Here is a 13,037-nt window from a genome sequence, read left to right on the forward strand (position 1 = left end):
AATTTTTGGATAGGGCTCACATTATAGAAACCTTAACAGGATGTTATTCTATAGTGTTATTTATTGTGTTATTGTTTTAAATTAGGATTTAGCTGCAGTTTCTTTGGAACTTCCAGATCTTCTAAATTCCCTGCACTTCTGCAGTCTAAATGAAAATGAAATTATTTGTATGAAGGATATAAATAAATCAACAGATACAAACAATGGTCCTCTAAATCAGGTAACTTTTATACATTATTGCTAATGAATTTTTCAGGGCAAATTTTACAGTGACATTGGATTAAGAGTATTAAACTTTTAAATGCTTGGATGAAGTTTCTTTTTTTTAATGCTATCTCAAGGAAATATGATTTGTAAGAAACCGAACTCATGAAGCTTTGAAATTACTGGAGGACAGAATAATTTTGATCATAGCTTTAAATTAGATTTTTCATGTGTGAAGTTCCATAAATGGTATGCAAGTACATATTAATTTTTTTCTAAAAATGCATTATTTCTGGATTTCTTGAACTTCTCTACCTTTCTATAAGCTATGGGAATTTTTTTCCCCTGTATGACTAATTCAAATTTATATAAATATTATGCTATATATTTTGGAGAACATACTTTAAATCATTTTCTGGTTTAAAAAACTCAATGTAGGGGCTGGCCCCGTGGCCGAGTGGTTAAGTTCGCGCGCTCCGCTGCAGGTGGCCCAGTGTTTCGTCAGTTCGAATCCTGGGCGCGGACATGGCACTGCTCGTCAGACCACGCTGAGGCAGCGTCCCACATGCCACAACTAGAGGAACCCACAACGAAGAATACACAACTATGTACCGGGGGGCTTTGGGGACAAAAAGGAAAAAATAAAATCTTTAAAAAAAAAAAAAAACTCAATGTAAAATGGGCATCTGAAGATTTGTTCTTTATTTATAAACAAAAATGTTATCATTTCAGACAGGTGGTTAGTTTTATAGCATTCAACTTTTAGTTCTTTATTAAGTATTATTTTGTTGATAATCCATCAAAGAAAAATGTTTTGCATGTTTTACATCCTAAAAATTGAATTAGTAGGTTTAAAATCTGGATTACTTATTCCAAGTATCCATAATGAGTTCATTGTGAGGTCTACGGATAAAAGTAGTACTGCCTGCCTCATTTCCTTAATTATATTCTTCATTTATATTTACTTTGTTTTATTTGCTAGGATACAAGAGATAATTAGCTATCATATTTGGTTTCTGGTTTTTTGAATAAATCATTTGTCAGTATTTGCATTTTTTAGATAACATGTGGAAACAATCTGATGACATATTCTTAATCAAAGCTATAAACATTATTGTAAATTGTAATACTGGGGAAATTGAGGTAGAAGGAGAGGACGGTTCTTTCACAATAGGAGAGAAGGTGATATCATGTTGAAGCTACAGGAAAACAGGATATAAAGAAAGAAGAGAACCGGGTTCCTGCCCTCATGCGGTTTACACTCTAGTTGGTGAGCTAGGTGACTGATTAAATGAGAAAAACCCCAGGGCTGTTCAGTAATACAGGAGAATACGATTCCCAAAGGAATGGAGAGTAAGTTCTGTAACATTTAAGGAGATAGAATAGGGAGGATTTGAATACTTGGATAAGAGAAAGATGGGAGAAAAAGAGATTGGGTAGTGAGAAATGTCGTAGACAAAAAATGAAGAAAAGAATGAAACATCACAAAATCAGGGAGCCTTTCATGATATATGTGTTTCTTTTTTTTTTTTTTCTGAGATTGTGTTATTTCTAGGCTTCACTTTCAGATAATATGTTTTTGTGTATAATATGTTTTGAAATTAAAATTATTTTTATCATCTTTCCCAAGAGTCATCATTCTGGAATGCTTTGTGTCATGAGAGTGTCACCTACATTACCAAGACTCAGAATTGATTTTATCTTTAGTCTCCTAAGTAAATATGCCACTGGAATAAGATATACCCTGGACACATACTTGCATCAGAAGCGTCAACTTGAGACCGCTGATGAAGATGATGACGATACTGACCAGTCTGTGTCCTCCATTGAGGATGACTTTGTCACTGCTTTTGAGCACTTAGAGGAAGAAGAGACGTCAAAGCCGTATAATGATGGTTTGTTCTTTACTAGACTTTTTCTTGAAATGGGGGATTAAAGTTTAAAGTTCAGTTTAAAAAGTTTTAAGGCAGACTTGTTCAATTGAAATTTATTTTGAAATTTGATTCAATTTAAACATTTTAACCTTTTTTTTCTCGTTGTCTGAGGAATTAATTTTCTTGTGATTTTTAAGTTCATTGTTACCTGGTTTTTAGTTTTGCTATTTCTCTTCTTAGTTAGTAGTACTCTTCAAGCTCTTTCCCTTTTTACCTTGAGTGTTTGGAACATGCCTAGGTTCAAGTTGGAGAATAGTTAGCTGGCAGAGTCACCATATTAGTGTTTCTAACACATGCAACAGTGCACTAAGCATTCCATAGTCCAAATATCCTAGATATGGGGTAAAATGTAATTATCTTAGTAAAATATGTGTTTGCTTTTAAGTGTGACCTAGGATGATCTGTTAAACAACATAGTTTAGAAGGCACTTATATTACAAATAAATATTTCATGCTTAAAGTCCTTAGTCCCATTGATTTAAATTAATTTTTTAAAAATTCTGTTCAGGACTAATTTGATGATTTAATTCTTTCCCCATAGGAATAAACATTACTGCACTAAGGAGCCAGTGTGATGCTGCTTCACAGACTATTTCTGGTCACCATTTAGAAACTCATGATTCAAGGATTCTGGTTTGCTCTGGGCGGCAGAAGTCATTGGCCAAACCATCACCTTCCGTAATGAATATTCTGGGACAGAAAGACCTAACTTCTGCGAAAACATCAGTTACGACGTCAATTTCTGAGCCTTGGATCCAAAGGAGTTTTTATAGGTCATCTAATGCTTCAGACAAGGGTAGTGATACACAGAAGATGTTGCTTTCATCTTCTCCTGCTTACTCATCTGAATCAGAATGCTCTAGTCCGAGTCCTGTTATTTTCTTGGATGAAGAGGGATATCAAAAAAGTTTAAAAGCAAAACTTGAGTTACCTAAAATTCCTGTGATGAAAGATGATATAGAGGATTCAGACTCAGAAGTAAGTGAATTTTTTGATAGTTTTGATCAGTTTGATGAACTAGAACAAACTTCAGACACTTCTTGTCCATTTCTGAAAGATCCTGTTGTAGGGAAGCCATCGCAAAAGAAAGGGCAAAAACATGAAAAACCTTGTTCTGTAACCACAACCATGAATCCTCAAAAATTCAAGTTTGACCGTCCAGCTCTCCCAGCTAATGTTAGAAAGCCAACCCCTCGTAAGCCGGAATCCCCTTACAGTAACCTGTGCGATGCTCCAGATTCTCCTCGCCCAGTCAAGGCATCTGGGGAAGACAGTGGCTTGTTTAGCCCTATTCGATCCTCTGCTTTTAGTCCTCTTGGCGGCTGTACTCCTGCTGAATGTTTTTGCCAAACAGATGCTGGTGGATATAGGATTCATGAAAATCATGATTCTGTCTATTACACCTATGAAGATTATGCGAATAGCGTTTCCTGTGAAGTGCTGGACTCGGTTCTTCATACCCAAGATACTAATGCTACATCAAACATTAATAGTATTAAAAAGGGAGAGAATAAAACCGTAGCTCTTAAGCGTGGAAGCCTTGATCAAAAAACTAAATCTAAAAATAAATCATTAATGATTAAAAATAGCATTCAGAAATTTGCAGCAGATCTTGTGGAAAAAAGTTTTGGCAGCGCGTTTAAAGATTTACAGAAAGGAGTCTCTTCGTGTACCAATGCATTGTGCCACTTTGCCATCAAATTGACATCATCCGTTTTTCAGATGGCATTCAATGAACTGAGAAAGCAGCGTGCATTTTCACTGAAAGAACGTGCCATTAGTGGTCTGGCTAATTTTTTGGTGAGTGAAGCTTTATCAAATGCTTTAAGAGATTTACAGTATGTAAAGAAGCAGATATTTACAAACACCGTTGCTAGGTTTGCTGCAGATCTTGCTGAAGAGCTTGTTTTTGAAGGCATCATGGAAGTGTGTCAGTTTTCATATCCTCCAACACCTGCATCTCCACAGCGTCGGTCATTTGACTATGAAGACAAAGTAGTGAAGTCGTATGCAAAAGATTTGTCTGAATCTGTACTACAGGAAGCGTTCATTGAGCTGTCACAAGTTGATGTGACCTTCACAACAAGGGCAGCAGTTAGTGTTTCCACAGATAACGTAAGGAATGTGAGTGCAGAAAATATTGTGCCATCGACACAGACCTCCACGTTTTCCCCTGCTTTTAACAATCAAACAATTATGGTGACAAAACCAATACAGGAATACAAAAAGGAATACACGGTACAGCAGGCCTTGTTTTGTACTTCTGGCATTATTACTTCTATACCCGTGCCCTTGGCAGGAAGTGCCCTTCTCCCATATGGTACTTCATCTAATATCCATCAGGCAAAGTCTCATCTGTCGTCTGATGATAATAATTCAAATGGTGATTCTACTCAAGCACGTGTTACCACAAAAAACAAAGAAGAGAAAGTAGCTTGTCTCAGAAATATTTGTTTACCTTCAGAACACAGTCCAAGTAACCAGAATGATTTTAAATCAGTGAATAATGATATCGAAATGCAGAGCTCTTCAAAATTAACGGGTGATCCTGTGACTATTAACAACTTTTCTGCAGCAATGGTGCATACAATAGTAAATGAAACTTTAGAGTCAATGACGTCATTCAAAGTTACGAAAACAGCTGAACACACAGATTGTTTAACTAAAGCAGTAAAGGGAAACACGCCTCCTTTTCTCTGTGATCAAGCAGCACTGCCACTGAGTGAAGCTAGCAATAAGGACATGTTTGCTGATCAGTTGTCTAAGTCTGTTATTAAACAATCAATAGATAAAAGCAAATCAGTGATCCCGAATGTAGATAAAAATGTGGTACACAAGGAAGGTGTACCTGTTCCTGGGGAAGAGTCACAGTTGACCCTGGAAAAGTTCCCCAAATTTCTTGACACTCGAGATCACTTAACTCACAGTTCACTTTTGGTCGGAAAGGATTGTGTTTCAGAATATGGAGGTTCTGTGGCTCATGGATTTTATTTAGAGACACTGTCACCTTGTCTAACTATGGCAGGCCAAAAACCAGATTTGAAGGAAGCTGCTAAGGACAAATCAGTGAAAAAGTGTCATTTGAATAATACAGCACTTGAGCCCTTGTCTTTTGGGCAGGAAAACCCTTTTTCCCATTCACATACTTTCTCATCCACAGCGCTTACATGTGTAGATGGTTTTCCTGTGGAAGATAAACAGAAAATCCGAGACGGAAATGTAATCCCTGGTACTCCTCCGTCAACTCCTTTACTACCATCGCAGGCTGGTTCCGAGTGGGATATCAAGAAGTTAACCAAAAAGCTCAAGGGGGAATTAGCAAAAGAATTTGCACCTGCCACACCGCCTTCTACACCTCACAACTCATCCATTGGTAGTTTGTCTGAAAATGAACAAAATACCATAGAAAAAGAAGAGTTCATGTTGAAACTCATGCGATCTCTTTCAGAAGAAGTTGAAAGCAGTGAAGGTGAAGAGCATCCAGAAGTGGATATGAAGTCAGAGCACTCAGGGAAGAAAGTTCAGTTTGCAGAAGCGTTGGCTACGCACATCATTTCTCTTGCAACTGAAATGGCAGCATCCCATTTAGATAATAAAATAATTCAAGAACCCAAGGTTAAAAGCCCTTGCTTAAGTGTGCAAAGCCAAAGAAGTGTATCACCTACTGTTTTAAATTGCTCAGATGAAAATTTACAAACATTATGCAATTTTGCAGGTGATATGGCAGCAGAAGTCATTACGGAAGCTGAGAAGATAGCAAAAGTTAGGAGTTGTTTGTTTTTCAGGCAAAAGAAGAACAGTTGTCATGTTGATGGTGACCGAGATTATAGATTAGAAGAGAAGTTGGATATAGAGGCGGTGGCACACCCAAGAGAAGTAGAGCCGTGTATTCTTTCATTACCACCAAGTTCTTGTATGTCAGGTCTGACATACAGGTATCCCAGCTGTGAGAGTGTGACAGACGAATATGCGGGTCACATTATCCAAATCCTAAAACAGGAAGGTGGTAATAGTGAGTTAATAATGGACCAGTATGCCAATAGACTTGCTTATCGATCTGTTAAGTCAGGGTTACAAGAAGCAGCTAAGACAGCCGGAATGAAGTGCAACTCAAAGATGTTCCCCGTGCAGAGCTCACAGGTGAAAACCAACAACGAACTGTTGATGTTCTTAAATAAAGAGCACCACCAAGAAGATAAAAAAAGACAAAGTAAAAGAAATGGAGGGTACCTTTGTAAAAATCAAACTTGCGAATGGACACGGGATACATATAGAAATGAGTGCTCCGAACTGTATAGTTTTTCAGCCTCTCTTGCTCACAGCATAACAAGAGATGTTAAAAAAGAGCTGACAGCATCCGCGGTTGGCTTGCCAAAATCCTTAACAGATTCTTGCCTTTATGAAAAATCTGAATGTGATGAAGATACCGAGGCTTACGCTGAGCCAGAATTTCCTAAGTCTTTTCAGCCTTCCTCCCCAAATCACAGGTTTTACCACAGTACAGGCAGCTTAAATGGGTGTGGTTATGGAGAGACTGTTGTTCAAGCTATAGAAGAGTATGCTAAAAAAGTAGCGGATGACACTTTAGAGCTAAGTTTAGGATCTGCAGTTTTCCACCTGTCTGAGACCACAAAAGCAGCGGATAGGATCACTTATGCGGAAAAGTTGTCACCTCTTATAAGTCAAGCTTGCAGATACTGTGACCGTAATGAATTCCACGATTGCACTGGAAATGCACCTCAACCCTTTCTCAGACAGGATTCACACGCTAGTAGTAAGCCAGTTTCTAATTCAAAATATAGTAACATTTATCAGAAATCTAGAGTTTTTCACCTCGATGTCCCCCAAATTCATGTTGATCTTGATAAGAAGACAGTGCTTGCTGAGAAGGTAGTTGCTGAAGCTATTGAAAAAGCAGAGAGAGAACTGAGCAATGCCAGTTTGGCAGCCGATAGTGGAATTGGACAAGATGGCATTAGCTTTGCGGAAAGCCTTACCACAGAAATAATGACATCAGTGATGACGAATGTTGCACCTATTGTTAGCAGGTAAGTTTCAAATTTCTTTTGGGTCTTACGATAAAATGAAAAGTTAAACTTGATCATATACGTCTTGGATCCTGTTCAGAAAGGTACGATTATTTTTAACCCTAATTCACAAAAATCCACAACAGCTCTGTGAGGGGCGGGATCAACCCTCAACCGAGCTGGAAGATGAGGCTTAGAGGGGATAACCTCTGTGCTGAGGTTCGCAAGGCTATGAAGTAGGTAAAGTTGAATCAGAGGAACAGCTGGAGAATTTTATACAGCAAATACAGACTATTCGTATGTTAATTTACTACTGCGAGATTAAATTTTTATACAGCATTTTCTGTTCACAAAGGTAAGTTTTTTTTATAAAGAGCATAATTTAACCAAAGTGCTGTGAGGAAGAAAGCAGAAATTCTCCAAATGCTTCTACCACTGCCACCCTTGCTAAGGAGACAGTTCTTTCTGATAGGCCTACAGTGCCCTGTTCTTCAGCAGCTGTGTCTTGTGCTCAGTGTTTCTAATACCTCAGTTAAGATTTTCACTTTTAACCTTCTTTTTCCCTGGGAAAACATCAGGACCAACTTGTGTTGTTAGTTTGTAGGATTATATTTGTTAGTCCTTCTGGAAAGGGAAAATGCTTCAAGTTGAGGTGGAATTTAATTGAATCGCATGATACCCAGAGTTTTTAGTAGCTTTTGTCAAAGCCATGACAAGAACTGCCTCTTTTCTTAGTCATCTTAAAATAGGAAGATACAGTTTGGCCAGGATCCTTGAATCCAGTTGTTCCCTGGTATCCTCTTGAGCTGAGAGATGCTGTAGGTTTCTGGTGAGCTAGGGGAGGTCTCTGTTTGTCGTAACTAGTCAGCCTCCTTTCTCCTAGACCAGAGTTTAGCAAACTACAACCCATGGGCCAGATCTGGCCCACTGCTTGTTTTTGTATGGTCTGTGAGCTAAGAATGGTTTTTACAGTTTTTAAGTGGTTGGAAAAAAATCAAAAGAGGAATACGTACTATTTTGTGACATGAAAATTATATGAAATTCTAATTTCATTGTTCATAAAAAAGTTTGACTGGAACACAGCCATAGTCATTCATTTATGCATTGTCTGTGGCTGGTTTTATGCCCTAATGGCAGGGTTGAGTAGTTGTAACAGAGACCTTATGGCTGACAATGCCTTAAGTGTTTATTATCTAGCCCTTTATAGAAAAAGTTTGCAAACTTTTGTCCTGGACCCGTATTTTCTTTGTTCATGAAAACATATTACTTCCTAATATGATGATGGACATCTGATAAGTGGTTAATAAGCTTACAAATGGATAAATAGTAGTAAGCTAGGCCTTTCAGTAGTTGAAACAACTTTTTTCTAACAAAAGTGACGACAGGCTGCAGGCAATTTTAATGCCCCCCCCCCCCCCCAATCCCAGCCTGGTGGGAGGAAGAGACTGGCCTCTAGATAATCCTCTAGATTAGAATCTCTCTAAGACATCCCTCCCAGAGCCTAGCAAATGCCTTTCTATCGATTCCTCAGTATTTTCACTTTTTCTTCTTGGAGTTGGGTGAGTAGAGAGGCCCCTGGAGTTCTTCCTATAAGCCCGTGCTAATTCCAACTTTTAGCCACGCTCGTAGAATAATACTTGCTGTTTCTTTTTCTCTTTCTCTTTCTTCCTTAATAATTGTGCTAGGGTTCTAGAAGTGCTGACTATTAAAAGTTAAGTGGTGTGTACCATGTACTCTTTTGCATTTTCTATTTTTACAGTTAAAATGATTTATCTTTCAAGCTTTAAGAGGGATTCATTCAAATGGATTATTTCTGGAGGTATTATTTGGATTATTTCACTAGTGTCCCTTTGATTCATGAAAATAACCATAAATATTTCACAAAGCTGAAATGTACAAAGTGGTGGTACGTGAGTGTCAAATGGGGAATTATGCGATAGGGCATTTTTGGAAGAGCCAAGCATCTAAACTATATTCTGAGCTATTATTTCTCAGCCACAATAACCTAGCAGTCATTAAAAAGTCCTCTGGACCCATCTGGTGGGTCATTTCAGCCAAAAAACCATTAGATTGTAGCACATACCATGAAAAGTATCAAAATAAAAAGAGAACAAAGTAGTGCTCTATTATGATTCAAAACTATAGTGTGCCCGTCCCTGGAACGCCTAATTCTGGTTGCTTTACCTTAAATACAAATTGAGAATAGTCCCAAAGAGGAGGGAAGTTCAGGACCTATTCTAGGCACTGGGGATACAGAAGTAAGTGAAACCGGCAAAACTATGTGTTCTCTTGGAGCTTGTGTCAGAGTGGAGTAAGACAGATAGAAAAACAAGTAAAGTATGTAGTATGGGGATAAGTGCCTTGGAGGAAAACTAAAGCGAGGAAGGGATTAGTGCTGGGGGTGGCGGTGGGCCACGGCAGGGGACATGGTTTGCAGTTTTGAACAAGTAACAGGGGAAGCAACTCTGACAAAGTAACATTTGGGCCAAGAGCCAAAGGTGAAAAGAGAACAAGTCACATGGGAATCAGAGAGGTCCCAGCCAAAGGGGTGGGACTACGTGTGGGAGAAACAGCAGAGAGGTGTGCGTGGCTGACGCAGTGAGCCAGGGAGAGTGGGAGGAGAGAAGGTGGAGGTCGTGAGAGTTACCATACCGGACAGAATGCTATAAGGACTTGCACTCTTATTCTGATGGGTGAGAAGCTGCTAGAAGGTTTTGATCAGTAGTCTAAGATTTTCCCTCTTTATGTTTAAAAATACGACTTTAAACTTCTATGTTGAGAATAAAATATAGAGGGGGCAATTACAGTAATCCAACAGTGAATGGACTTTCTTGTGAAGATTGAATAAAACTATAAGTGTCTCTTTATTGAAAAAAAAATGAGAAAGGTTATGATCCGTGCTCAAAATCTTGAAGAGATTTGGCTAGTTTGACTGTAGGCTTGACTGACAATACTAGAATTCCTTTAACTACTTTTTTTCTAAAAGCCAGAAGGAGGATTTTTTTTAGTACAAGTAAAAGTACTGTCTCACAAAGCAGATGATAAACTTAGGAACTTGTGCTCCTCCATAGTGGTCCCAGTTGAAAATATGAACTGCCTTAAAGAGGATTTAGATAAATGATGCACTAGGATGGATCCATAATAGATTAACACAGTAAATTAGGGATGTTGGTAGGTACCTCAGTTAACTTTGAAATTAATATGCTCTCCTGCAGTCTCTTTATTAGCAGACACAAAGGGTTAGATAGACCACTGGTCTGGCTCTGAATATCATTTCTTGTTTTTGTCATTTTTATTATCAAATGGATAGTCTTCTAATTCAGAATCTAATGCTTTTGGATCTTTTGGATTGAATTTTTTTCTTCCCTTTTTCTTTTCCTTTTGTAGTCCAAAAGAAATAGAAGACTTTCAGGCAGCTGAGTCTTTTGTTAGCCAGCAGATGAATCTCAGTATTGGTGATGACAGCACTGGTAGCTGGACCAATTTAAGTTTTGAAGATGAACACCAGGATGAAAGCAGCAGTTTTCATCATCTAAGTGAGAGGTAACTAAAATTTTGCATGTAATTGCATAGTTTAGGTCCTTAGAACTCAGAAGTGAGCTATAGATTTGCCTTGAGTATTATTATTGTAAAGTTCTGAATTTGAAAATATGTCTTAATTTTCAAAATGTATTTTATTATTCACAATATATTTTTAACAGTTGACATTTATTAAGTATAGTAATTAGCCGAGCTAATTTTCTTTGGATGTGCTAATAGTTGCTTTGAAAAATATTGCATACTTTTGATTTTATACACTTTAAGCTTTATCTGGACTTTCCCGTGAGTCTTTTGAAGAAACAATTTTTCTTTCTCAAAGAGGATACTTTTTTTTCTTTAGAGATAGGAAAAAGGACAGTTATCTGTAAAAAGCATCAAAATGGCCCTGTAATTTTCTTGATATTAGTTGAAGTGGTATCTTTTTTGGGAAGGATTCCTTACTTGTCCTGCTATTCAGGAACAAAATGACCTGGAGCATTTATACTTGAATGACTGAAAACACATAAACTCATTATATATGGTTTTGTCCAGCAGAAGGCACCTACCTTATATATAATTTTTCTTAATTAACTTTGTTCATAATAACAGTCTTTGGAATATTTGATTAATTATGGTACAGTTGTTTCTTATATTCCTAACTCTATAAAGGTGTTCCTGACTAACCTATAAAATTCTATAAAATCTTTATCTACATTAACTGATAATTGGAAATAATAAATACCGTCCATAGCTGAGTCCAGGGAGAGAGAAATATTCTCAGCGCACATACTTCCAGCTTTGGGCATATGTGGACAGGACCCTGTGAGGCTTCAGTTGAACAGACCCATTGGAATTGGCTTACCAGAAGGGGAAGGTAGGAAGACTGTTGGAGGAGAGGATGAGGAAGCATAAGGAAAGGAAATGGCTTTTCACTTATTAGAACATAGCATCTCAGAGTATTTTGTTTGATGCTTCGATTAACCAATAAGTATTAATATTTTTGTAAATTACCTATTTTTGTAATAGTTTCTTAAAATGAGATGTAAACCACCAATATTTCTTAAAATCTAGATTCAAAAAAGGTAGTCTTTACTGGTAGTGGGAAGTGGGGGTAATATCACAAATCATCACTGGGCCCTTTGCCATAATTTTATCTGGAATAGAATATTAACACTTAAATTCTCCTCTCACCTTTGAGAAACCCAGGCTTCTGGAATTTCAGTGAGGGTTTACATTGTTGTTTAGGAAATCCTGGTGTTGAAATGGGAGAAGTAGGATCAGAAGCTAGTTCAGAAAGACCAAATCGGGCTGAGGCTAAAATAATTAGGTTTAATGTTGGCAAGTGCATTTAGGTTCAGAAAATTAATTCTTTGATTTCAGGCTGGGGAAAACCTGGCTTGATAGCATTTTGTCAGAAAAACAACTGTGATTTAATTGACCACAGTCTTCATAAGAACTATTACGCTATGTAGTGTTAAGGGTCAGGCACAAAGACAAAGTGGGACTCATCCAGGGTTGGTGCTGTGCTCGTTGAACATACAATTTCCAGGGCCTCACCTCCCAGTGATTAAGATTCATTAGGTCGTTGGAGGGTCCCAAGGGCTGCATGCTGGGTAAGCATCTCAGATGATTTTCATAAGTGGTTCAGAAACCACACTTAAGACATATGGCTTCACATGTTTCATCTTCCGATGAGATCTGCTGTAGGAGCTGTTATTTTCTGGTAAAGAGATCAAGGGAGGAGATAAGAGACTTCACTGGTTTGAACACACCTTGCACTTTCACTCTAAGTAGGAGGTTCAGAAGAAGGCAACAGTTAAAAAAGAAATGATAATTTCAGATTTTCACAAGTGTTTAGAAGGAACGTATAATTATTTGATCAGAAGAGAACTAGGCTGTGTATGTGAATCTGTTAAGTGTTTCAACAGTTTGTGAATTTTTTACAAGTTATGTAGTAGATTTGGTAAGATGGGACCGAAATTGCAGAATTTTTGGGATAATTTCTGTGATGTTTCAGAATTGACAGTAGTCTTCATGTGGCTGAAAGCCACAATAAAGAATTTTAGTCCTTGACCACCACTGGTTTGAGGTATACCTGTTGTGGACATAGGAAATAGGAAAAGACATAAAAGAAAGTGATGGAAGCAGGTCACTGTTCAAGAATGAAATAGGAAGACTGTTAAGAGAGGAAATTCAGTTGTTTTATGTTGGGTTCGTGTAGGATGATCACTCCTCCTGGTTTGCTCAGAACAGTCCTGGTTTACTTGTGCTGTTCTGGGGTAATTATTGATGGTGACTTTTCATTTTCAGAAGTGTCCTGGTTAGATGAAAAATTATATGGTCACTTTAGTTA

At 37.7% G+C, this 13,037-nt stretch overlaps 1 protein-coding gene across 7 annotated transcripts in view; it reads left to right on the plus strand.

Annotated features, from left to right (window-relative positions):
* Window positions 1-13,037, plus strand: part of AKAP11 (A-kinase anchoring protein 11) — a 49,215-nt gene that overhangs the window by 23,410 nt on the left and 12,768 nt on the right. For all 7 annotated transcript variants that reach the window (XM_046664095.1, XM_046664092.1, XM_046664091.1 and 4 more), the window contains 4 exons: window positions 86-220; window positions 1,835-2,099; window positions 2,680-7,186; window positions 10,553-10,708. In XM_046664095.1, coding sequence (XP_046520051.1) covers window positions 86-220; window positions 1,835-2,099; window positions 2,680-7,186; window positions 10,553-10,708 — 5,063 coding nt within the window. The remainder of the gene's footprint in view (window positions 1-85; window positions 221-1,834; window positions 2,100-2,679; window positions 7,187-10,552; window positions 10,709-13,037) is intronic.

This window comes from Equus quagga, chromosome 6 (assembly GCF_021613505.1).
Source record: "Equus quagga isolate Etosha38 chromosome 6, UCLA_HA_Equagga_1.0, whole genome shotgun sequence".
In the NCBI taxonomy this organism is placed as follows: Eukaryota; Metazoa; Chordata; class Mammalia; order Perissodactyla; family Equidae; genus Equus; species Equus quagga.